The sequence below is a fragment of the Mauremys reevesii genome, linkage group 4 (assembly GCF_016161935.1).
Source record: "Mauremys reevesii isolate NIE-2019 linkage group 4, ASM1616193v1, whole genome shotgun sequence".
In the NCBI taxonomy this organism is placed as follows: domain Eukaryota; kingdom Metazoa; phylum Chordata; order Testudines; family Geoemydidae; genus Mauremys; species Mauremys reevesii.
Window position 1 is genome coordinate 97,563,105 of NC_052626.1, and position 25,932 is coordinate 97,589,036.

Genomic DNA, 25,932 nt, shown 5'->3' on the forward strand with positions numbered 1-25,932 from the left:
ACAAAGCTTTTACTGTATTGAGTTTTAGATATTCTTGGAGCATGAGGAAACTACAAAGTAGAAAAGAGTCATTTCCTCTGGTATGTTTATATAAAATGAGACCTGGGGGACAGGTAACTGTATACAAGCCTTATGATTTTAAGAAAGATTTTATAGCCATGAGATTATATGATGATTGAAAGATCTGTAGAGGCTAGGGGCCTTCTTTTTTGCTATATGCATGCTATTGCTTGGTCAGTCTCCTTTTTTGGGTTCTTTTTTTATTTTTACCTCCCTGTATTTGTAAGGGATAAGGAGATACAAGAATAAAAAAGGATCAATAAGTTAAAAGTTAATGTATGTAGAAATTATGCATGTTAAATATGATCATGGCACAATTATTTGAATTTCATCTGCATACGAGGCTCAATCCTACAAGGTGATGGATGCCCTCAACTCCCATTTAAGCCAATGGGAATGCTCTCAGACTTTGCAGGATCAAATCCTGTATGTGAGAGGGAATAAACCTTGCATTAACATTCTAGGTGCACACAATCTGCACAGCCTAGAAAAGTATTGTTCAATATCTCGTCAGGAGGAACAATACTGTAACTGCCTAAAAAATTTCTCAGTCCTACCCAATGGGGTTGAATGGATATTAATGGGGGCAGAATTTGGTTCATTAAACATTATTGCAGAATACATTGGTATTATACAGTGTCTGTGGAGTTGTTAATTATCTGTGCAGCTCAGTGATGGCTAAAGCAGTTTTAGAATAACTTACAAATTTAAGCACTGCTTCAAGTGAAAAATCAACTTTATAACTTTTAAAAAATAAGCATCTTCTATCAATGTCCATGACCTCTCTCTCTATATCTATATATAAAGATTTAAATAGCCAGCAAATGTTAACAAATTACATTTTTTCTTAGTGGAGTAATTACTATAATTAATAGTGTTTTATGACTGCAAGGCATATCATGCAGTACAAATAAATTGGCAGGAAAATTGTATTTCTGTCTTGCATTAATTTTCACAGAATGAAATAGAGCTATAACCTGTCTACACTGCAATAAGACACCTGTGGCTGGCCCATGGCTGCTGACTTGGGCTTACAGGGCTCAGACTGCAGGGCTATCAAATTGCAGTATAAACATTCAGGCTCCAGGAAAGGAGCATTTTACATTCACTTCCCACTTGTGTAAAAGAACACACAGTGTGCAGCGCATTTGTGAATCAAATCCTCTGACCTTAAATCTCAGCTGATTTGGGCTCGGGCTCCCAAACCAGAATACCTACACTGCAATTTTATAGCCCTGCAGCTTGAGCACAGGTCAGTTGACATGGGCCAGCCACAAATGTTTTATTGCAATGTAGACATACCCTCAGTGTTAAGAAGTTTAAGGTCAGAGAATCTGATTCACAAATGCCCTGTGCCCTGTGTGTTCTTTTATACAAATGTGAAGTGAATGTAAAATGCTCCTTTTCTGATTTGATAGCAATTTACACTCACCTGTCATTTACTTTGCAGTTGTGCAAATGACTGCACAGGTGCAGGGCAATGGAAAATTGAGCCCACACGGAGCAATTCAAAAATATTTCATTCAGAAACCCAGATACTATCCTTGATAAGAATGTGGAACTCCCACTACTGGCAATGGGAGTTGCTTGCCTTGATTGGGGGCAGTATATGAACCAGGGAATCTTAAGAAAACAATTTCTAAACTTTGTGTTTATATTTTTGCTCTTTTTCTTATATATTTGCTGTGATTTGACAGAGCATTTGAGGTCAGCTGTCAGACTAGCAGTGGAGATGGAGTAAAGCATCTTTATTCTAAACCCTTGCTAACACAGTTTTCAGCTGTGACTCAGAGAGGGTAAGTTTACTGATTATACTCTGCTTTCTCTACTGTGGTGAAATGGGTTGCAGAGGGAACAGATCAAAAGCCAAACATTTCTGAATACTTTTTCCTTTTATGGAATACTGCTCCTACATCATCATTTCCTGGAGACTGTGTTCTAAGCTACCCAGTGATAGAAGAAAGTTTTCTGTATCCACTGATCTATATCTGACAACAAATTTGAACCCTAAGGGGATCCATTTTTACCTAACTATTTTAAGCAGAGGGTGTACAATAACAGACAAGAACTAAACAAAACTTATTTATACTGCGTGTCACTCAGTGTGAGAATAAGTAGAATCTGGTGGATAGGGTGTTTGCCTTGTTTAAAACAACTAAATTTTTTCTCTTATAGTCCACGAAGTGGTTTAACTGAACCGATGTTCTAATCCTCCATCCTTTTCCACTTCGCTTGTGGCATTGAGTTAAAAAATAATTTTTAGAGGTATTTATTTGTAACTGATTATTTTGAAGCTGTTGCTGTTACTCCATGGTTGGTTTTGAAATGGTATTGTGGATCATTTGCTTTAATAAAAATAGTAACAGTAACATAATGATAGAATCCTTTGGGATGGAAGAAGGTCATACAGAGCCTAATCCAATGCCTGTTGATGCTGCTGGAGATACTTCCACTGACTTGAATGGACATTTGATCAGGCCCATAATGAATCCTTATGAAACACGGCAGGACTAATTTTGTTATTCCTAAACCATCGATGGCTGCCTTGTCCAGCGTTGGATATCTCCGGTGATGGTTATTCCACAGCATCTCTTGGAAGCTTATTTTGTTGTATGTTTTTATAAAGAGGTTTCTAATCTTTAACTTAGAGAGGTAAAGCCAGCAGTACCGAGCTATAATGGCAGCATAAATCCAAAGGTAACCAGCTGGCTCGTGTCAGACCAGGGAGCATCTGGCACTCAACACTACAACCCTGGGACTGTAACCTGGTTTCCACATGGAGGTTTTGAGCCCTGGTGGTTTCAAGGCTCACCCTGTCTCCCAATATCCCACAATAAAAGTCACTTTACCTTAACGGGGGAATGATGGTGAACTCTGAAGAGTTTCTAGTGATTATTTTCCCTACTGCAGGTTTTCTGTGGGAGGGCAGATCAGATCCTACCATTCTTGCTATAGCTCATTGCTGGTGATTGTCTGTTCTTTGACATTAGGCTTGAGTTTCCATTCCATCCAAGCTCTGCTTATGGGGCCATAGGAGCAACCCCAATTGATGCCAGTGATGTAAGGTCACTCCAGTGAATGATCTGGTGTGACAGAGCTCTGCTTCACCACGCCTCTCCTCTCCTTCCCACCCATGACCCAACATGCCCCTTTTCCCCCCTTACATGAGAGGGAAGGGAGGATGCAGGAAGTGTCAGAGATACCCCCTGCACAGGGTAAATTCTCCACTGGATATCCCCAGTCAGTTTAAGGCTAATTTGTTGCTTATGTAACACCTCTGTCTTAGTGTACCAGAGAATCTGACCCTGTAAGTTTTACAGTTTAAAGTGTCTAAATAAAAAACTGCAATGCTAATGTATATGTCTTTATTAGGAAGGAAAGTATATGCTTATATTTTGCTAAAATCCTGGATGATCCTAGGCCCTCTAAGACACTGTGGCAGTGTATAGGAGACACAAAGGCACCTCAGTTAGCCAAGGGAGAATATCCCTGGCATAGTGTTTTCTAGAGATGGGGTTGAGCACCAAAGGAGATGTGACAGGGTCAGGAGAGGGAGTTTTCTTAGTGCTCAGCAATACAGAGATTCTTGGCTGCTCCTGGCTCCAAAATAGCCCATTGGCAGCCTGAGTAAGGCTCTAATATTATGCCAGAGGCTGTTCCAGGCCCCCGCCACCCAGGATCCAGGCACTGCCATGGTGGCTTAAATTAACCTGTATTCCACCAGCCCCTTAGGCTGTACTTTCTGAGAGGCACAGCACAGAATCTGTCCCTCTGCGCTATATGCAAGAGTGGGTGGGTTTTGTTGTTTTGTTTTTAATCAAAACAAGGGACTGAAACTTGAGGTGTTTAATGGTTAACCTCATTGCATGGTGCATCGTTGTCTTTTTTTTTTTTTTATTTGAATTAGGTGCTCATCAAAGTAAGACATATTAGGCTAAGTAGGTAGCTGATAGAATGAAAGATTTTACATCTAGCAGTATAGCAGGCACAAATCTGTCTTGGCCTGAAATAATTCCTGATATTTCAGTCCCAGCGTTCTCTTGAGTACTTGTCTGTCAACTGTGCCAAATTATATGGTGGTGTGTTTCTGTGTTTGCTGAGAATTAGGTAAAACAACCAAATTCATTTTCCTTTGTGACCTAAGAAAGGACTGTATCCACCTTTTATGTAGTTATGTGCTCAAACTTTAAAGCTGTTTTGGATCTAAATTTTCACCAAGTTCAGAGGTTGCTCAGATCGCAGGATTTTGTTCGATCCTATGTATCCGGAGATGAAAAGCAAGGGTTTATTTACATTATAGGGTAACACCCTTTGGTGACTTCTAAAGGACTCTAACCATGTTGTGCACTAATTGGTCCAGGTGCACTAAAGGTTCTGTAGTGTGCTTTACCCTAGTACTGTTTCAAAGAGCACTACATTAAAGCACACCAGCAGGGTCACGACACTTTTGTAGCTGCTGCTATGACTCCTGTGACTGGTGTCACTAGTGTAATTCACCAAAGCAATCATGGCAACAGTTTTAAATGTCAGTCTGGTAAAATCAAACTGTTGCTGGACAAATTCTTCCTGTTCTTTCATGAAACAGTTAGATCAAAACTTTTGAAATTAGTAAAAGACAGTTTACAATTAACAGTTCATGTAAAAGGCATGGAATATTAAATTATCTGTGCCTCTTCCTCCTACAAAGGGAGACAAAACAATCTCTCACTCAAGAGTAAAGAATGAGTAGACTTTGTAGAATTCTATATGTATCATCATTTTTTACTGATAATGCCAATATTTATTTTTGAGCATTTTTTTTCTATTTTTATCAATTTAAACTTTCACAGTTGTGGGAAATTAAGGGGGGAGTGTCAGACAACAGTTATTTAATGGTAGTAGACATTGAGATTCAAAAAGTTAAAACTTACAACTGCTAAAATCCAAATTGTCAATATCCTATGTCAACAGGGCCGGCTCCAGGCCCCAGCACACCAAGCGCGTGCTTGGGGCAGCATGCTGCGGGGGGTGCTCTGCCAGTCACCGGGAGGGCAGCAGGCGGCTCCGGTGGACCTCCCGCAGGTGTGCCTGCGGAGGGTCCACTGGTCCTGCGGCTGGGGTGGAGCATCCGCAGGCATGCCTGCGGGAGGTTCACCGGAGCCGCGGGACCGGCGACCGGCAGAGCGCCCCCCGCGGTGTGCCGCTGTGCTTGGGGCGGCGAAATCGCTAGAGCTGCCCCTGTATGTCAACATATATAAAGTAAATAACCTTACATCAAACTCTAATAAGTGCTCAAGCAGCATTTTTCTTACTTCGCTTAACTGTAATTTTGATTATAATCCATAAATTTGGTGTGTATGTGTATAATGAAATCCATGTTTATTGACATTTACCAATAAAACTCTGATCCTTCAAGACTAGGAATGATGCAGTGATTCAGAGTTGGGAGAAAATAATAGGGTTCAAGTGTTGAACCTGTTCAGGACTGGTAGGCTACTCTATCCTTTATTGACCAACAACTGTAGGTGGTGATTATTCTTCCCAGCACACACAGACATAATGTACCTGCTCTTCACCAGCCAGAAAATTAATATAGTTAACATTTGCCTTCATGGTAAACTGAGCAGTGAGTTCTGCCTCTGATATCCACCTCATTCCGTGATTTACTTAGGGTGTGTTGAGAGGACATTAAATATATACACGTAAGTGTTCTTCATTTCTTTTCTCTTGTACCTCCTATCAGTGATACTGAGAGCTAACAAAACAATAAATGTAAATTCAAGCCACAATGTTTCTCCAATTTTCACCAGTGCATAAACTTTAGCAGGTAGCTGATACTTCGGGAGATAAAGTGAAACGAGAGAATGTTAATTACCCATCTGCCTAGTAGATACAGTTTCTATTTTGTCCAATTTCTAGTTGAAGTTTAAACTAGAAAATTAAGAATCTTTCAGTAATGTACCAACAAGCTGTTGTCCATTAGAGTTTCATAGTGACATGAACAATAAGAAGGTAGTTAGTATGCAAGCCAGATCTGCCCTACTTTAATGGAACCAGAATAACTAAGCAGTTGATCGGTCTTTGCTATTTTGATACTCTCATTAAATCATACATCAACAAATCTGACTTGCTCACTCAGTAAGTTGTTTTGATTTAGCTGTAGAAAGTTGTCTGTCTGCTGTGTAGGTGAGTATACACACCCTTGCACTGACGTCAAACCCAATCTAGTTTGCATCCTCTCTAACCAATACCTTTTTTCAGTAAAATAGTTTTTATTTGCTTTTATGGTGGGATCACTGTAGTCATAGAATCTCAGGGTTGGAAGGGACCTCAGGAGGTCATCTAGTCCAACCCCCTGCTCAAAGCAGGACCAAACCCAACTAAATCATCCTGCATTCTGTCCAGGGAAGCCTATCTAAAGCAGGACCTTTGTGTGAGACCCTGTGTGAGGCAATTACCAAAAGCCAGCCACTGAGTAGATTAAACTCTCTTATGTGTTTACTAACCATGTTCTTAAACTGTCCACCATGGGTCACAGTAAGGTTTTAGTGCTTAGTAACTGCAATATAATATACAGTGAACACCACTTAAAATAATATTTTTCCTCTTCAACTTGCTTTAGAGACGTTAACTAATTAACCCTTACAATACCCACATGAAGTGGGTATTATCATCCCTATTCGATAGAAAAGCTAAGTAAGGGAGGTTAAGGGGACAACATTTTTAAGCATCCATTAATCTGAGATACCTCAGTTTTGAGGTATCCAGTTTGAGACACCAAGGGTCTGGTTTGTTTTTTAGAGGCATCATGTACCTACAGCTTCCACTGATTTCCATTGGAGTTGTAGCTGCTTTGCACCTCTGAACAGAGTTTCTAATGTAAGGTAATAGTTCTGACACCTCTAGTTTAGGCATCCAAAATTAGTGCAAGTTTTTGAAAATTTGGTTCCAAGTTCAAATCCACAGAGTTGATGTTTGAGACAGGACTAGTATTCAGAAGTTACTGGCTCCCAGTTCTGTGCTCACACCACTAAACCAGGCTCTTAGTCTGAGCATAGATAGTACACAATGAAAACATTGAAGGTGTGTACATATAGTTACAGGACTACAATTGTAACCCACACTCCTGGGTGTAGTGTTCTGTCCCATCCAGTGGCACCGAGAGAATAATGAGTCTGCTCTACAGCCTTAGCTAAGGGCCACATGACTTTTAGCTCATGCAGTAGAGGCTCATGAACTAAGCTCCAGAGGTCCCAGATTCGATCCTGCCCGCCAGTGACCAGGGTCTGTCTGTCTGCTATGCAGTGCTAATATTTTTCTATCTTTAATTACCGTAACAAATTTATATAATACAATTTAAAAGTATAGTATTGTGCAGTTTACCTCTGTTCCTGTAATAAAGTAGCAGTTGCTTTCTTTCCCCCTTGTTGCCAATAGATCCTATGCAAATGGAGCCATAAAATTCCTTCCAACCTTTCTTAGACATAATTGTTTTTTTCACTTTGCATAACTCTCACTGGAAAAGAGATGCCCCAGGCTGACCTGGGTTCATAGGAAGAGGCCTAATAGCTATGGGAAGTTAGTAACTTACCACAGAAACCTCAAAACTCTAAGATTGCTAAAAAGACATGTCCCACATTTTTTCGACGTTCTTAAAAGCAGAAAAAATCCTCTTGAAAAGTACAGGTAAGATAGAGTCCCCAGGAAATATGTTCTTGGAATGTGATGACTGTATTGCCTTAATAAGTCCATCAGGCAGTCTTTTCTTTGAAGCAAAAGTTGGAATATATGCTCTTGGTTATTATACAGTCCTTGTCACCCAAATGGATCCAAAGTGCTGTACAAATGAGTTCCATAAGAATTACAGTAACCACCTCTGAAATTCAGCCACTCTTGGGGTTAAATATGGTGGGTGTTTGTGTGCTCAGCAACACTGCCCAATAGTTTAAGACAGGAAGTGAAGAATACTTCCTCCGGTTGAAAGTGCATGGAGAATTTAGGTAGGCAAATATAATTGAAACTTGGTCAGGACAAGAGTTAACACCTTTGGGTTTTGTAAAAATGGCTACAGGATTTACAATGGCTGCATTTGATCAGGAGTTATATTTTATACCTTATCTAAGGCTAGGTCTACACTGGGGGGGGAGGGGGGAATCGACCTAAGATATGCAACTTTAGCTACGCGAATAGCGTAGCTGAAGTCGGCGTATCTTAGGTCGATTTACCTGCCTGTGAGGACAGTGGAGAGTCGACTGCTGCCGCTTCCCCATCGACCCCGCTTCCGCCTCTTGCCACAGTGGAGTTCCGGAGTCAACGGCAGAGCGATCGGGGATTGATTTTTATCGCGTCTACACTAGATGCAATAAATCGATCCCCGATAGATCAATCACTGCCTGTCGATCCAGTGGGTAGTGTAGACATACCCTAAAAGACAGCATCTCAGACAGGACAGAGCCCTTAACACTAGTGTTAGCTATTGATGTATTACCTAGTGCAAAATAGTGGCACTGAATCTCAAAACTACTTGAACTGAGCCAGGCATTCAAGATTCAATGTGTTCATCAGCTTTGTTCTAGTCCCCTGAATGTTAGGTGAACATGGACTGAATGTCTGCATAGTTTCGAAGCCAGTAAACCTCCATTCCTGAAATCAGCCTCCCTCCTTCTTTCCCCCAACAACCCTAAAGACATCTAAAGTAAGAAGGGGGGCTCTGATGAGTGTGAGAGGGTTAGAAAGCTGGCTGAGGCTTGTTCTTAGTAGATTCCAGTTTGTTAAACCCAAACCACTAAAAAAAAATTGTGCAGAGGTTTGATTCAGTTGTAACTGCAGCAGTGAGCCTCCAGGGACCAATTTGTGAAAACCCTTTGCTAACCGAACTGTGCAAGGTACACATAGACCTATTCAATACTAGCTCAGAGGAAAAGTGGCACCTCCTGAATCAGCAACATTTTGTCTTGGAGATTTTCCTTTCTCATCCTCCTTAGCATATCAGAACTGAGATCACACTCTGCAGTAGTAAGGTTGCAGTGTTTGTTCAGGGATATATTGTAGGTATCCATTGCACGCTCTCCCTTTCTAAAGAACTTTTGGAAAGGGCAGTTCATAGTCACAAGCGAATCAAATGCAGAAAATCTGAAAAATCTCCTAGGAAACAGAAAAAAAAATCAAGTAAAATAAGGAAGATTGTTCCTTTAAATATTTTATCATGTTATATTTGATCTTTGAAATTTTAGTTAATAAAATGCAAGAAGGCACATCGATTTTAATTTTAAACTTTCTTACTGTTTGTTGTTATAAAGTGATCCCCAGTGTTTGAACATAGATTTTAAATGGATTTGATTTGTATTTTTGGCATACACTATAGTCTGTGGATCACAAGGCATCTCAGTGCTTATCCCTTGAGGTTAACTTGAAACAGACATTCCCAGCAGTGCATGGTCTTTTTAGTCCACATTGCAGTCCATCGTGTCTCTCATCAGCTACCATGCCAACCGTACCTGAAGACGAGGGACAGCCACCAGAAGCACAACACACCAGTTCTCCAATCAAAGTAAGCAATCTTAAAAATCTATTCTATTGATATTATGCTGCACAAATCTAAGACTGAACCCTGTCACTTTGTATACTTTCTGAAGTTTGTAAAATTGTATACGGTTTTTGTACATGGCTTTTATAAAGGAAAATCATGCCTCAGCAATCTATTAGAATGCTTTGAGGGTGTCAACAAATATGTGAACTAAGGTGATCCAGTGGATATAATGTACTTGAACTTTCAGAAAGCCTTTGACATGATCCCTCACCAAAAGCTCTTAGGCAAAATAGGTGGTCATGGGATGAGAGGGAAGGTCTGGTTAAAAGATGGGAAACAAAGGGTAGGAATGGTCAGTTGTTACAATGGGGATAGGTAAATAGCGGAGTCCCCCAGAGCTCTATAGTGGGACCAGTGCTGTTCAACTTATTAGTAAATTATCTGGAAAAGGGGGTAAACAGTGAGGTGGCCAAGTTTGCAGATGATATTAAATTACTCAAGATAGATACTCAAGTCCAAAGCTGACTGTGAAGAGTTACAAAGGGATCTCACTAAGCTGAGTGACTGTGCGCAATAATATGACAGATGAAATTCAACATTGATAAGTGCAAAGTAACGCACCTTGGAAAAAATTGTCCCAACTGTACATACAAAATAATGGCATCAAAATTGGCTGTTACCACTCAAGAAAGAGATCTTGGAGTCATCGTGGAGATTTCTCTGAAAACATTGGTTCAGTGTGCAATGGCAGTCAAGAAAAGCTAGCAGAATGTTAGGAACCCTAAGGAAAGGGAGAGATAATAAGACAGAAAATGTAATGCCACTATATTAATCCATGAATACTGCATGCAGTTCTGGTTGTCCGATCTCAAAAAAGATATTTTAGAACTGGAAAAAGCACAGAGAAGGGCAACAAAAATGACTGGGGGTATGGAACAGCTTCCATATGAAGAGAAATAAAAAAGACTGCGGCTGTTCTGCTTAGAAGAGGGATGATTAAGGGAGGATATGACAGAAGTCTATAAAATCATCAGTGGTGTGGAGAAAGTGAATAGGGAAGTATTATTCACTCCTTCACATAACACAAAACCAGGGATCCATTGAAATTAATAGGCAGCAGGTTTAAAACAAATAGAGAGGAAGTACTTCTTCACATAACAACCACTCAACCTGTGGAACTCATTCGCAGAGAATGGTGTGAAGGCCAAAATATAAGTTGGTTCTAAAAAGAATTGGATGATAGGTCCATCAGTGGCTATTAGCCAACATGATCAGGGATGCAACCCCATGCTCTGGGTATCCCTAAGCTTTTGTCTGCCAGAAGCTGGGACTGGATGACTGGGGATGGATCACTAGTAGATTGCCCTCTTCCGTTCATTCCCTCTGAAGTATCTGACACCAATTACTGTCAGAAGACAGGAGATTGGGCTAGCTGAACCATTGATCTGACCCTGTTGATCATTATTTGTATATGTAGGGTTCTTCCATTACATCAAATGACTTGTATACATGAGGGATGAGAGCTCTACTTTTTCAAGTATAGTACCCTCGGTTTGTTTTGGAAACTTGTATTACTTATAATAACATTCTGTGCTCTTTATTCCAAAGCTGCCCAAAAATGTCATGTTCTTCAGAGACCATGAATAAAAAAGAATTATGAAAACATACACATACTGTTTTATTGTAACAAGGAATTGGAGTAATTTCTTTGCATTTTCAGAACTAAATTGCAGTACAATATACAATAACTTAACATCTGAGGAAAGGACTGAGTCTTGTAGATGCTTTAAGCTAAAACTATAAGCACTGTTGCCCTCAGAGCTATAGAGCTTGTTTCTGAAGATGTTATCTTGTTGATGCATGATGGAAATCAGTTCTGTCTACAGTATCTATCAGCACTTCACTCATCACAATGGTATCTGAACATGTACCAAAATTACATAAAGTCAAGATGAGTAGTCTACATAGAAATCTACATGCAATTTTGTAATTTTAGATAAATAAAATAACCAATAAAATACAGTTTGGCCTTCAAATAATTTGTATGTTCCTTTAAAGATTTTTTTTTAATTTCTCAACCAATTTTTTTTTAAATAAAAAGCCTATTCTTCCCTGAGATATGTATGAATATCTAGCTGAACAAAACAACATCATTCCATATAACAATTAAAGAATCAGAGCCCAGACAGGTTATCCTGTTTTATGCAACCTGGTGAAAATGTAGAGAGGATTTATATTCTGGCATGTTTTCAGTTAAAATGTATCATTGTCACTGGAGCTAGGACACTGTATTCTACGCTTTGGATAAAAACATCCGCTTCTTTTTTTTTAACATCATAGGAAAATATTGTCAGCAATGAACCCTGCATTGATTTGTCATGCATTCCGTCAAAATTGCACATTTTGCTGAGGGTTAGTTTCCTGGTTTAAGATAAACACCCCAGTTGGATTCAAGTTTAGCAAACGATTAGTTGGGAACATACAGTAGGTCAAGCAGATTACTATTATCTGTCATGTGCAAATTGTATTTGAGTGTACTAGATACTCATTGTTAGCTTGCTAGGCACAGCACACCAGAAGAGGACTAGTATGAGAGAAACAAACATCTAGACCTAAATCTTGTTAATCTGGATGGATATAACAGCATAGCCTCCTGTTCTAAAAACAAGTTTAAAATGAACTACAGTAAATGACAGATTATAAATCTTTGTTTACCAGGCAAAACACTTGCTTTTCAGAGGAATGTAATTTTAAGGGGTAAGAAAACAGAAGAAGGAATCTAAGCAACAAGCTACTTTTAATCCTATCTAAATGTTTGGAACAAAGATTACAACTGGCAAATATCTGGGCTAGGAGTTTAACATGTATGTGCCTGTCACCACCAGTGGGCCGTACTATAGCCTGAGTCCTACAGCATAATCTAGGTATTAGCTTAAAATAATGATAAATGAAGTAGTTCTGTTTTTCACTAGCTTGAAAAATTCCCACTGAAGTCAATAGAAGCAGGGTTTTAAGTAGGGTTAGGTTGGTGAAATGAGGACTTGCCCAGTAGGGGAATCTAAAGTCGGAGAAGCTAGTGACTGATTGAGGAATATCTGGGGCTCTGATCCTTTCCTGCTACTAAACAGACCAGCAATAGTACCTGCTGGGAGAAGAGATGTCCCAACTTGAAGTCTTCCTACCCTTCCTCTTTTCAGATAGTAATATTTGTCCTCTAGCAAGCCCTCATTCTCTTAAGGAGGTAAACTCAATCCTACCAGATTCCTTTATGCAGAATCTATTTCTAGGAATTTTTAAGAAGATATTTAAACTGCAGAAAATTGCATTGGGTTTTCCAAAATTTAAGGAAGAAACCTTGGGTCCATGTTTTTAATTTATTTTTACATCAATACAGATTCTCCAACTTGCCCAAGTCAAAACAATAATATTGGGTAGGATTTTAAAAAGCACTCAGCACTGGCCCAACTCTGCTCCCATTGACTTTAGTGGGAAAGGAGTTAGGCCAACGCTGAAGGCTTTTGAAAATCCCACTCGGTGGTTTTTAAGAAAAAGGATGGGCAAATATTAGGGATGTGCACCTACCCAGCTCCCCACACTGCCCACACACATGTACACTGTTGCTTGGTTGACTAAGGGTCTGCTTGTGGACATGTATGCCTTACAGATACATTTCTCCTCTTCTCTTCTCCCTGCTCTCTTCCTCCTGCTGCATCCTGTCTCCACAGCATGATGCAACATTGAGACCTATAATAACGGACACCAAAATTGGCAAGCATGAGCACCCTCTCCTATTCTGATGCAGTCTAACCCCTGACACTGAATAGGAATGTTGCCTGAATAGGAGTGCAGGATAGGTCTTCTGTGTGTCCTGCCCCCATAGAACATTAAACAGATCTTTTTATTTTTTTATTTTTTACAAGACCATTTGTTCAGCACTGAAATGGTTTATACAGAATGATTGCTCAGGACACAAATTGTATCCCTTTTTCTGACTCTGATGTTGTGTCCCTTTATAAATTCACTTTCTTAGAATGAACTGACCTGCAATAACAACCAGAATCTGTTGATCATAGGGTTTTAGAATTAAAAAAATAAATTGAATAGCTTCCTACATTTGCGTTAAGAAGCTAGAGACTAAGAAATTATCTGGGGATATGTGATAGTAGAGTTTTGAGACTGTGTGTAATTCTCATCTGGGATTAGAACCTGGCTGTCTCAAGCCTTCTGTATTCTTTTCCACCTGCATGTTATCAGGGTCCAATGGAAGCTCTCCCTTTCCCTCTTTTTAGTATAGAGAGTCCCTTTATCATCTTCAAGCCTCCTCCTCTTCAACTATAATCTGATTTTACTAGCTCTCCTGAGTTCTGACGACATATCATCCCATTATATTTTTAACTTTTCTTTTAAACCATTTACTTTATTCCATCATCCAAATCTTGATATTGCTCCTTCGACTGTTTCTTATTCCAATTTGTATCAGACATTGATTTTCTTTTAAATTGCTGGATATTATCTGCTTTATTTTGAAAGGGAAAAAAGCCTCTCATTTTTATTCTGTCTTGCTCTCCTGTCGAGAGCTACAACTGTGAATCTCAGTACCCTACTGCCCTCTCTATGTCCCCAATTCAGCAAATCACTTAAGTATATGTTTAAACATGAGCTTAAGCCCCTTTGAAATCAAAGTTAAATTAAGCATGTGACTAAGTGCTTTGCTGAATAGGAATGGATTTAAGCATATGCTTAAAATTTAGCTACATGCTTAAATACCTTGTAGAATTGGGGCTAGGCAGGAAAGGAAAAAGAACACTTTAGTTGTCAGAACATTCTATGATAACAATGGTCAATCCTTGTGTTACATTAGTTACTTAAAACAAGAATCCATTTAACTAAAATAAGATTTACTTGATGGTTTTATTTTAAGGATAATCTGGTCAACTAAACTAAATATTTGTTATCTAGGTACCTGTATTGTCCTCCATTTCTCATGTACTCAAAACTCCTATTGACATCAATGAGTTTTCAGTCTGTCCCAATATTGCAGGATCAAACTCTAATGTAAAAGATAGATAATGTAAATATTGGGTTGTCAATGCAAAAATTGACTTCTACAGATAGGGAATGTAAGATTGGTTTCTTAGTGTAATAAAATTAGTTATCACAAGTAAATAGCAGAGCCCCCAAGGCTCTGTCCTAGGACCACTGTTGTTCAACTTATTCATAAATTATCTGGAAAAGGGGGTAAAAAGTGAGGTGGCAAAGTTTGCAGACAATACTAAATTACTCAAGATAGTTAAGTCCAAAGCTGACTGCAAAGAGTTACAAAGGGATCTCATTAACCTGGGTGACTGGGCAACAAAATGGCAGATGAAATTCAGTATTAATAAAAAAGGGGAAAAAAAGAATATATGGCGATATATCTGTCTCATAGAACTGGAAGGGACCTTGAAACAGGGCCAGCTCCAGGGTTTTTGCCGCCCCAAGCAGTGGGGGAAAAAAGCCACCAAATCATGATCACAATCGGTGGCAGCTCCACCACGCCGCTTTCTTCTTCAGTGGTAATTCGGCAGCATGTCCTTCCCTCCGAGAGGGACCGAGGGACCCCCCGCTGAATTGCTGCTGAAGAGCCTGACTTGCTGCCCCTTCCCCTTGGCTGCCCCAAGCACCTGCTTGCTGAGCTGGTGCCTGGGGCTAGCCCTGCCTTGAAAGGTCATCAAGTCCAGCCCCTGCCTTCACTAGCAGGACTAAGTACTGATTTTGCCCCAGATCCCTAAGTGGCCTCCTCAAGGATTGAACTCACAACCCTGGGTTTAGCAGGCCCCTGCTCAAATCACTGAGCTATCCTTCCCTTGGTAAGTGCAAAGTAATGCACCATGGAAACAATTATCCCAACACTACATACAAAATGATGGCATCAATTGCCTGTTACCACTCAAGAAAGAGATCTTGGAGTCATAGTGGCTAGTGCAGTGAAAACATCAGCTCAATGTGCAGCAGCAGTTGAAAAAGCTAACAATGTTAGGAAACATTAGGAAAGGGATAGATAGTAAGACAGAAAATATCATAATGCCACTATATAAATCCATGGTCCATCCACCTCTAGAATGGCTTATGCCTCCCCATACTGCGGTGAGGCATAATCTAAAAGAGAGGGAGCCTGGCTAGGGTGGTGGTGGTGGCAGGCCACACCTCTCTCATTCCCAGGCCTGACTGCTGGGGACAGGGGCCGGGCGAGCCGGAAACCTGCTGGGTGGGAGGGGGAAATCTGACTCGCTCAGCCCATCTCCAGCAGCTGGGCAGGGGGCGGTCAGCTGCCACCACCACCTCCCTTGCCACTCTCTCTGATAGCTGCTGCACTGCACAGAGCAGTGACCCGGAGCAGCTCGTGTGAGAAGTGGCTGGTCCCACCCCTTCCGCTCCCCACCTGGGCCCAGCTTAGATACATTCATGGAGGACAGGTCCTTCAATGAGCATTAGCAAAGATGAGTGTTTTAAGCAAAGATGCTTACAATGGACGCATGTATTAGCAAAAATGGAATCATAGAATATCAGGGTTGGAAGGGACCTCAGGAGGTCATCTAGTCCGACCTCCTGCTCAAAGCAGGCCCAGTCCCTTGATTTAGCTCTGGGTGTCTCTACCTCTCTCATTGCAAGAAGCAGGACTGAACAGTAGGGGATTGATCACCTGATAATTGCTCTGTTCTGTTTATCTGTTTGAAGATCTGGCACTGGCCACTGCCAGAAGATGGGATACTGGGCTAGATGGGCCATTGGTCTGTGGCCACTGTGGCCATTCTCATGTTGAACTTGGAGCTAGAAACAAATTGGTGTCATTTTAGCAAATATGCATTTATATGTATCACATATGATACTACGTATTTTATCACAGTTATAAATGACGTTTCCTTTCTGACATGTAAATATACAAATATTTTTACGGTTCTCAAACTGCATTTTAAATGAGTCCTATTCTTGCCTAGATTTGGATTTTACATGGATAAGCAATGTAAAATTACTGAAACAATGAAAACGAAACGGTCCTTTGAACTTGAAAACAAATGTTTATGTAAAGTGTGAGATAAGATCTCTAGAACAACAGAGGATGAAGTTCATTTTATTTCAGAAGTAATCTGCTAATATTATTGTTTCTGTTAAAACTTCCTGAGAAAGAGGATAGGTGGGGCACATCATAAAGAGAGTGGTGAATCAGAGAACATGGGAAAAGGGCAGTTAGCGTACTGTACAGTTTCTTAGTTTGAGGCTGGTTAGAAAGATTATTTTGCTAAGTTTGATCTGGGATTTTACTGTTGTTCTTTATCTCTCATAGTACATCATGTGTTTGAGTTACTCAGGTTTATTTTTATTTAATTTTAAATAGTGGGTGAGTTTTCTAGCTTAAAGGAAGGAGAAGAGAATTCATATCATGTGCTTCAAATTAGTCACAGCACATAAATCCTTTTCGAGGCAGTTTTGTTTGAGAAGCCATTTTGTTTGTACTGTTAAAATGCATTAGAATACTTATTATTGTCTAATGGCTGAATTGTAGCCATTCCTTGTGCAAGTGCATAAGGGACGGGGCATGAGGAGCTTCCCACTTTAATCATTCAAAGACTCATAGACTTTAAGGCCAGAAGGGACCATCATGATCATCTAGACTGACCACCTGCACATTACAGACCACAGAACCTCACTCACCCTCTCCTGTAATAGACAGTAACTCAGCCAGACGTTATGTAATATCCTCAGTCATGATTTAAAGACTTCATGATTTAAAGTTACAGAGAATCCACCATTTACAATAGTTTCAACCTGAAGGTGACCTGTGCCTCATGCTGCAGAGGAAGGCAAAATACCCCCAGGGTCTCTGCCAATCTGACCCAGGGGAAAATTCCTTCCCACCTCTGAATATGGCAGTCAGCTGGGCCCTGAGTATTTTGGTAAGACCCAACAGGGTCCAGCCAAAGTTGCTCATTTGAGTACAAAGACTGCTCTTGATTAATAGTATTTGGCTCTGTGACAAAGGGCTCTGTGACTCCTTCCCATACATGCAACCATGTATTGCACAGGGTAGGGCCAGGAGCGGCCCCAGGCCCCAGCACACCAAGCGTGTGCTTGAGGCGGCATGCCGTGGGGGGCGCTCTGCCGGTCACCAGGAGGGCAGCAGGCGGCTCCGGTGGACCGGAGCCGCGGGACCGGCGACCGGCAGAGCACCCCCGCGGCATGCCGCCATGCTTGGGGCGGCGAAATGGCTAGAGCCGCCCCTGGGTAGGGCATGAGCTTTGCAGCACCTTAAAGGGTGTGCTGTCTGAATTATACTCAAGAATATATATGATGACTTAGATTAGGTTACTTTAATCTGACCTAATCTTGAATTCAATTATTTTTGAAAAATAATTGAAGCCTCTTATTTCAGTTCCTAAATATGGATTTAGTCACCTAATTTTAGTCACCTGTTTTTAAAAATCTCAGTTGCAATCCTGACATAGTCCAAAAGGTTTTACCCTTTGTTTATACCAGCTTTATAAAGATCACTAAGGTGTGCATGTGTAGGAGGCCTGATCCTGCTCACACTGAAGTCAATGGAAGTTTTGTCATTGATTTCCACGTAAGTAGAATTAGACCTGAAAACTGATTGTTATAGGCATGTGCTATTCATTCAGTAAACAGGGCAGGAAGATAGCTCTTTCACAAATGTAAATAAACAGGGTTCTATATCTGATCATAATAGTTTCAAAGCAACATCAGCATTGCCTTTACAGTCTCATATTACAATAATTAGGGTTTCTAGGTTTTGGCATTTATTTTTCCAAATATTCAGGCAATATATTTCTTTAAGTTTAAATCTTCACATAATTTTCTTAGCATGTTTTTATTTTTCTTAATTCTCACTCCCCTATGATCACTAACATGGAATGTCCTGAATGTGACATCTAAATGAGAGTTATGGTCATGGAGATGAGGAGCTGTGTAAATTACCTTTTTTTAAGTAAAAACTCCTGTTTACCAGCAGGTAAAAAATTTGGTGCCTGTTTTTAAGTAATTACTTTCAACTTAAAATGGAAGCCTTAGCCAAAATTTATTTTATCAATTTACATTTGTCATCTTTATTTTAATCATATGTCATTTGGGAGGGAGGGTTTTATAGGTTCACTTGCAATAGTGCCACGTATTTTAGTTTTATACCATTCCGAAGCTATTGTCGATTCCTTTGAATTTATCAGATGAATAATTGTATTCAACAAGAACAAAATGTGACCCTGGAGGAAAATTTATTTATAAAAAATTGATAAGTGGCATACTTAATGGAAAACAACTTGAGAATTGTTGAGATCAGGGTATATTTTATTCCATGTTAGTTGTACACTTGCCCACTGGGTAAATATGTTTGTAATGACTTTGTTTACTACATTGCATTTTTAAGAGAACCTCAAATGGAGCCATGATTGAATGAAAGGTATCAAAATAGTCTTTTGAAAATAATTTTTAATTGTTGCAAATGAAGAAGTAGTCATTTTGTAGCCTGAATGTCAGAAACTTTTTTGTTTTATTTTGACAGTACTCCTAATTTTGAAGTGTGGATTTTCAGCTCCGTGAAACTGAATACCACATCTTCTAAATACACAAATCACTTTTGTCAGGAGGACTTTCATTAATCTATGTATTTTGAGTAGACACTGATGAAGTAGTTCTAATATTTTAACCCTAAATTTTACAGATTTAAACCTATCTTCTGATTAGTCATATGTTTTTGTTATAAATTAAGATTACTTCCTTGAGCACAGTTGGAACAAATACAACATTTCACTCAGAGCCAGTTTGAATTTACAGAATGGAAAAGCACATGTGAATCTCTGCCATATTGAGAGCCAAATTCTGCTGAATCCATTGCTCATTGAAGTCAATAGTAAGTCTCCTTTGGGTCAGGCTTTCAGTAATTGGGGTGCAATTGAGGGGAAATTTGGCCCTCAAAAACTTACATATTATATAGCTGTACTGTATTGTAACTATGTTATAGAAATCCTATTTTAATTAGTTCATAAAGTATTTCATTAGAATTGTCTTGGTTCTTAACTCTTTAAATTAAGAATCATTAGGGTGGGAATTTATGGCAAATGCTTTCTCTGCTTAATCCTTGTCGGTGTCTTCTTGGTAGAAGTCCCCCCAAATTAATCTCCTAATTGTTTCTGCTGAAAAGTGGAGAGACAGCAAGTTATCCTATTGCTCTGGTAGATTTGTTCCTTCAGAATACTTCCTTTTTTCTCTTTATATTTGCATAGAATATAACACTACTTATCATTTACATAATGACTTTTTATCTTCAAAGCATTTTACAAACAAGAATTAATCTTTGTAACTGCCCAATTAGGGAGAAAAGTAGTACCTGAATTTCCCAGATAGAGAAACTGAGTCAGATGTTAAGTTGATTGTTTAAAGAGTTGTAATTAGACTTCATGTGGTGTTTAATGCTCATCCCTATGCTCTGAGTTACTATGCTTATCCTCCATCTTTATTTGGCTCTACTTGTATGTGCATATGTTTACATTGAATATTTCTTCTAGCATCATTCTTTTCCATATGTAACTGATTGTTTTGCATTTTTTTAAATGATACAATTTTTGCTAATTTGAAGCAATCTTCCTCCTTAATATTGAACAGAATAACTCTTTCAATTGTCCTCTATCAGGAAAAAAGAACTTCAGAAATACATAACCATCTAACAGTATATAGATGATGTTTGGCTGACAACATAATGTACTTGACAGTTATTTAAATATGGGTCAAGGGCATAATCTTTTTGACTATGTATGGGAAATTCACAGGTCTTAATTCCAAATGTATTCTTTGCACTTTTTCTAGTAATATCATCATCAGTAGATCGTACACAGGAAACGGCCTCCAGTAAACTCCAGTATCCACTTCTCAGCTTTTGGCATTACTCCCAGCTCTCCAGTATAGGTCATGGGCAGAGACAATAGAAATTTACAGTTGCTAAAAGTTGTGGGTATAGGTTCCTCTAACAGTTCTTACCATATTTTTCTAGAAAGAAGTGTCAAAATAATAGTACCAGGATGACTCAATTAGATTTTTAATTATTGACCTTGGATCAAAGCTACAGTGTTAGGATCATGCATTACCTTGATTCACAGTAGATCTTCAACAGATAACAATGGGAATTTTTCCCCATGATTGAGTGTAAATATGACTTTTATATTATAAAGATAATGACACATTTACTCATTTCTGGGGGATGGGGAGAACTGCAATTACCCTGATTGAAGTCAGTTGAAAGAGACTTGTGGAACAAAGTGTTGAAATCAGTAAAAACACTTGTGAAGGCACTATTCAACATGACTTAAAGGTGACAGAATGTAGTCCTTCTTTAATACAACTAATGCTGTATTCTGCATTGCTAATTGTAAAAAAAAAAAAAAACTTATGAAGGGCACTGCTAAGACCATTATTATTTCTGCCATTGTTTTCTATGGCTATTCGCAAGTTCAGTTATGTTTTTTTGTGGAGAAGAAAGCTTTATAATATATTTCTCATTTTCCTCCAAAATCCATATAAAACATCAACAGATTTCCCATTTGTTAATTATGGATAACCTTAACTAACTTTCTTCAAAACTGCAGCCACCACCTCTATTTATTGGCAGTTCCTTATAAAATATTTTAGTATGAAATCTGTGTCTCCGAAATATTTCTGTACTGATTTGAAAGAAGGATTTTTTTCCCCTAGGGCAAAATTTTCATGCAGCCACAAACAAGCATCTCATTTTGCACCCTCATAAAAATGAATGCTCACCTGTTTTCTGCAAGTGATTCGTTGTGCACCCACTTTTGTAGGTGGAGTCCAGAGTACATTTAGAAATGGGAGCTGTATAATTGCCTGATTTGATGAACAAAGGCTAGTTTACACACCCAAATGCAGGATGTTGTGATTACTATACACATGCAGTGAGTGCACATCTGTCACATTGTACAAGGCTTTAAAAATTTGACCTTCAACGCTGACACCTACTAGAGAGACAAGGTGGGTGAGGTAATGTCTTTTATTAGGCCAATTTCTGTTGATGAAAGAGAAAAGCTTTTCAGCCACAGAGAGAGCTGTTCTTCCAGTCTGGGAAGGGTACTCAGCTAAATACAAGGTGAAACAGATTGTTTAGCATAAGTGGTTAGTTAACACATTCTAAAAGACCATTCAAGGTGAAGTGGTCTGTAAACAGCTCTGCAGTTAGGGTTAGTGGTTACAAATTATCATAATAATCCATAAATCCAGTGTCTTTATTAAGACCATGTTTTTCAGGGTCTAGCAAAATTATGAATTTAAGCTCCAAAGCTTTTCTTTTGAAGGAGATATTGTGCAAGGGTCCGATGAGAATGAGAACTGAGAGATCAGATATAAAGGGATCACTTTGTGAAAAGTGTTCACACCCGGGGAAAATGGCATTTTGTCTCATCATTTTTCTATGTGAGTTAATTCGAGAGCATAGCGATTGTCTGGTTTCACCCATAGTTGTTACTGGGGCATAGAGTGCACTGGAAGAGGTACACCACATGTAGCGAAAGGCATGTATAGGATCCAGGGATCTGTTGTGGGAGATTTTGATCACCGTAGCAGTGGAGATATGGTTGCAGGTTTTACATCTCTTGTTATGGCAGGGCCTGGTGCCACTTTGAGTTGGTGTGTCCTGGCCTGTGGGGAGCTTGCTTTTGATAATGAGCTTGGCCTTCAACAATAGCTACCCATCCATCAGACTCTCTTTAGAACATCCCACAGCAGCATCAACTTCCTGGACACAATCAGCTTCAACAATGGAATCCTACAGACAACTATATACAAGAAACCCAAGGATCAGCACCCTTACCTTCACAGATCCAGTAACCACCCCAAACATACCAAGAAATCTCTCTACAGTCTGGCATTCAGATACCACAGAATATGCTCTGAGGAGAAAGTCCGGGATACACACCTTAACACATTTAAAACCGCCTTCATAAAACAAAGACACTCCACCAGAGAAGTAGATCACATCATGGAATGGGCTGCCCAAATACTCCAAGAGAACCTGCTTCAATATAGAAACTACCCGCCTCCCACATACCCTTATCACCCCACGCTGGAACCCATATGGGTTATCACTAAACAGTTACAACTCATACTCTATGGAGACAGCATCCTGAAATAAATTTTTCCTGAAACCCCTTTTCTGGCCTTCAAACAACCCCCAACCTTGCCAAGCTCTTTATTGGAACAAGCTCCCCACAGACCGGAAGTAGCAATTCAAAGCAGCATCAGACCTCTCAATAACAAATGCAAAACATATCTCCACTGCTACGGTGACCCCCACAACATAGCTTTCAAGATCCATGTGTACCTTTCCCAGACCTGAAGAAGAGCTCTATGAAGCTCAAAAGCTTATTTCCAGGATCTACCTTCTCTTTCTTAATATCCTGGAACCAATACCACTACAACAACACTGCAAACTGACAGACTGTCATGTAAACTTTTAAAAATGACATATTGTATTTTATTAAAATATCTGATTGTTCTAAAATCTGATAATAAGTCCCACTATATTTGGTTACAACAAGCACTGCTAATTCATGTTGATGTGAGATAGGGAAATAGAAAGCAAGCAATAAAACAACATGAAAATAATAGTTTCTGTATGCTGAAAAAACTGTTGTTGCTGCTAATTGGAGTTTTGCACCGCATTTAACCCACCATTGTAAAGGATCCATTCTTCCCCTTTTCTTACATGCCATTCTCATTAACTTCAGTGGGATTTACACTTGAGCTTCAAGGGGAATACACAGATTACTCAAAATGTGCCTCAGCACCTCTGTGGGACTGATCCTGAGAGTCCTTGTAAAAGCCAACCATTTACTGATTTTTACTTTGTGCAAGGACTGCTAACATCAGGCCCTATGTCAAGAAATTGCATGTCAATGGCTAGTCATCATTTCTCCTCAATAGTTGGAGTTAAGGATTGATTTCATTATCTGTTGTGTTTGAAGGAGATTTAACTCTTATATTGTTGAACCATGTTCATCTTTTCTCCAGGTAAATTGACAGAGAAATACATTTTATATTCCATATACAGCATCATTTTTCAGTGTTTTAAATTTTTGTTTAACTACATTTTTATTTGTCACAAACCATTCAGGATGCTACTATTGAAGGGACAACATGCAGTACACCTTCTATTGTTCTTCCAGAGAATGCTGTAACGCCAGATGTAGAAATTGATAAAAATCTGGTTAACAGGTACTGCAAATAATACATGTTACCAGATTACATGTATTACATGTATAATAATTCCAAGATATACATTTCAGAGAATCTGTGGTTTTGAAATTTACTTCGTTTTAAAGTAATCAGCATTTTATTTTTATTTGTAACTAGATATATTGTCTTTACCGTTCTATGACTATTTTTAACATAAGGAGGTGGCATTATAGAGATATCATAATTGGTACCAAAGGAATAGGTTTTTTACATCACTCAGTCCTGTGACCTAACTCGGGGAATAATCCCAATGAAATCTGAAGGAGTTTGACATGAATAAGGACTGCAAAATGCATGCATGAAGTTTACATAAATTTGCTAATCTTCCAGATTAACATAATTTAAATTTTGAGCAAATGTGAGGTTAAAACAACTATGAAAATAGATTTTTCACATAATTTGTACCCAGTTTGACAACTATTACTCATAGGAGCAGGCCTTCCTCATGTGAGTAACTCCACTGTAACCTTGTGAGTAAAGGTTGCTGCCTCTGTCTCTTTGGCATGTGATGGAGTGTCCTGGAACCCTCTGTCCTTGTGCAGTGCATGCAGGGACCTGTAACAATTGTGCAAGGAGTATTCCTTCCACACACTTTACTCCATGCACAGTATCCCAAGCCCTTTGACCCTGCATCAGCTTCCTGTATGACCACCAGTTGAGCACAAGTTGGGCAGCTTGGGAAGGGATTGTACTTCAGGAGGAAGGCACAATTCTTCCGTGAGCTCCTCATGGGGCAGTAAACCCCCTAGTCAGTTCAATGGCTAAATCCCACATTTTAGTCCACTAGTTGTAGTTGTGGGGTCAAATCCTGTGGATTTTACTCACACACGTGAATATTGGCATAGGTAAGGTGAGGAGAATTTGGCCCAAAATGGAAATATGGGTTTTTTTGGTTAAAATCCTTAATATATATTGCTCCTTCTTCGTTAGCTTATACTCGTGTAGCTTAATAAGTGTGTACAGAATGCATAGTTTGAATCTGATTATACCAGATTCTTTTTTGTTACCCACCTAAAACAGCATTCTAATTAAGTTATGCCTGCTACTATTATATCCTAGTACCATGCAGAAAAGTTTATATATATTAGCAGTCATTCATATTAAATAGAACCTGTAACCTACTTTGCAAGAACTATGCATCAACACAATAATTTGTACTTAGAAAAATCAAGAACTTTCCATTTATCTGAAGCTTAAATTAGTAAAGAATTCAAAACCAATAAATTAACTAAAAAAAGAAAGTACCAATTTAAGCAGAAGTTTTATTTATAGTATGTAAGAACAATATAGCAACAAGGCTTAACTGTAATGGAAAGTAATTACCAAAGGAAATCGAGTAAACTAAAAATGCTTTGCAACTTGTACTAACAGTCTTTGCAAATATTTTATTTAATTTTATTCTTATATTTTGCATTTTATGTTTTCGTGCATTGCTGAAAATGCTTATGATTTCTCTTGGTATATTTGGTTGATGACACATCTGTTAGATGCCCTCCTATTTCCAGTCTTGTGTACATTATCTTCAGTATTGAATAAATTATTAAAACTTATACCATTATAACTATCAACATCAATAACTGCTATTGTGTATCATTTCATTATCACATGCATTGTGGGAAAGCTTGTATCACTGCAGATTCCCCAGTGCAAGCCACTATTTAGTAAACTTGTGTTGGCAATAAAGGAAATGTTCTTATTCCCAAAGAGTGGGAAATCTTCAGAATACTGGCAAAACCATTTGAGTTTTCTTTTAAAGAATTTGAATTGGCTAGAAACCTGAGTGAGACCACATTCATTTCAAAATAGCCAGCAAACAGTTAACAAATGGTAATAGCTCTATGTAACGATCTTTGAATTAATGAAATGGAAGAGAGAAATTCCAGATTCTGGCCCCAGTTCAACACATGTTCATGCTAAACTTTAAACACATTAATAATACCATCACTATTCAGCAAAACACTTAAACATTGAGGTCAATGGGATGTAAGTACTATCTTAAAGTTAAGCATATGCTTAAATACTTTGTTGAACAGGGATAGGATTATCAATACGATTAAAGTTAAGTATGTGTTTAC

The 25,932-nt window shown here is 39.0% G+C and overlaps 1 protein-coding gene across 7 annotated transcripts in view; it reads left to right on the top strand.

Moving 5' to 3' along the window:
- The window catches only part of IRAG1 (inositol 1,4,5-triphosphate receptor associated 1), a 196,312-nt gene that overhangs the window by 113,609 nt on the left and 56,771 nt on the right, over nt 1–25,932 (top strand). For 5 of the 7 annotated variants that reach the window (XM_039538988.1, XM_039538994.1, XM_039538993.1 and 2 more), the window contains 3 exons: nt 1,758–1,856; nt 9,404–9,589; nt 23,736–23,836. In XM_039538988.1, coding sequence (XP_039394922.1) covers nt 9,524–9,589; nt 23,736–23,836 — 167 coding nt within the window. In that variant the 5' untranslated portion in view covers nt 1,758–1,856; nt 9,404–9,523. The remainder of the gene's footprint in view (nt 1–1,757; nt 1,857–9,403; nt 9,590–23,735; nt 23,837–25,932) is intronic. The other 2 variants (XM_039538989.1, XM_039538991.1) reach the window with 1 other exon arrangement.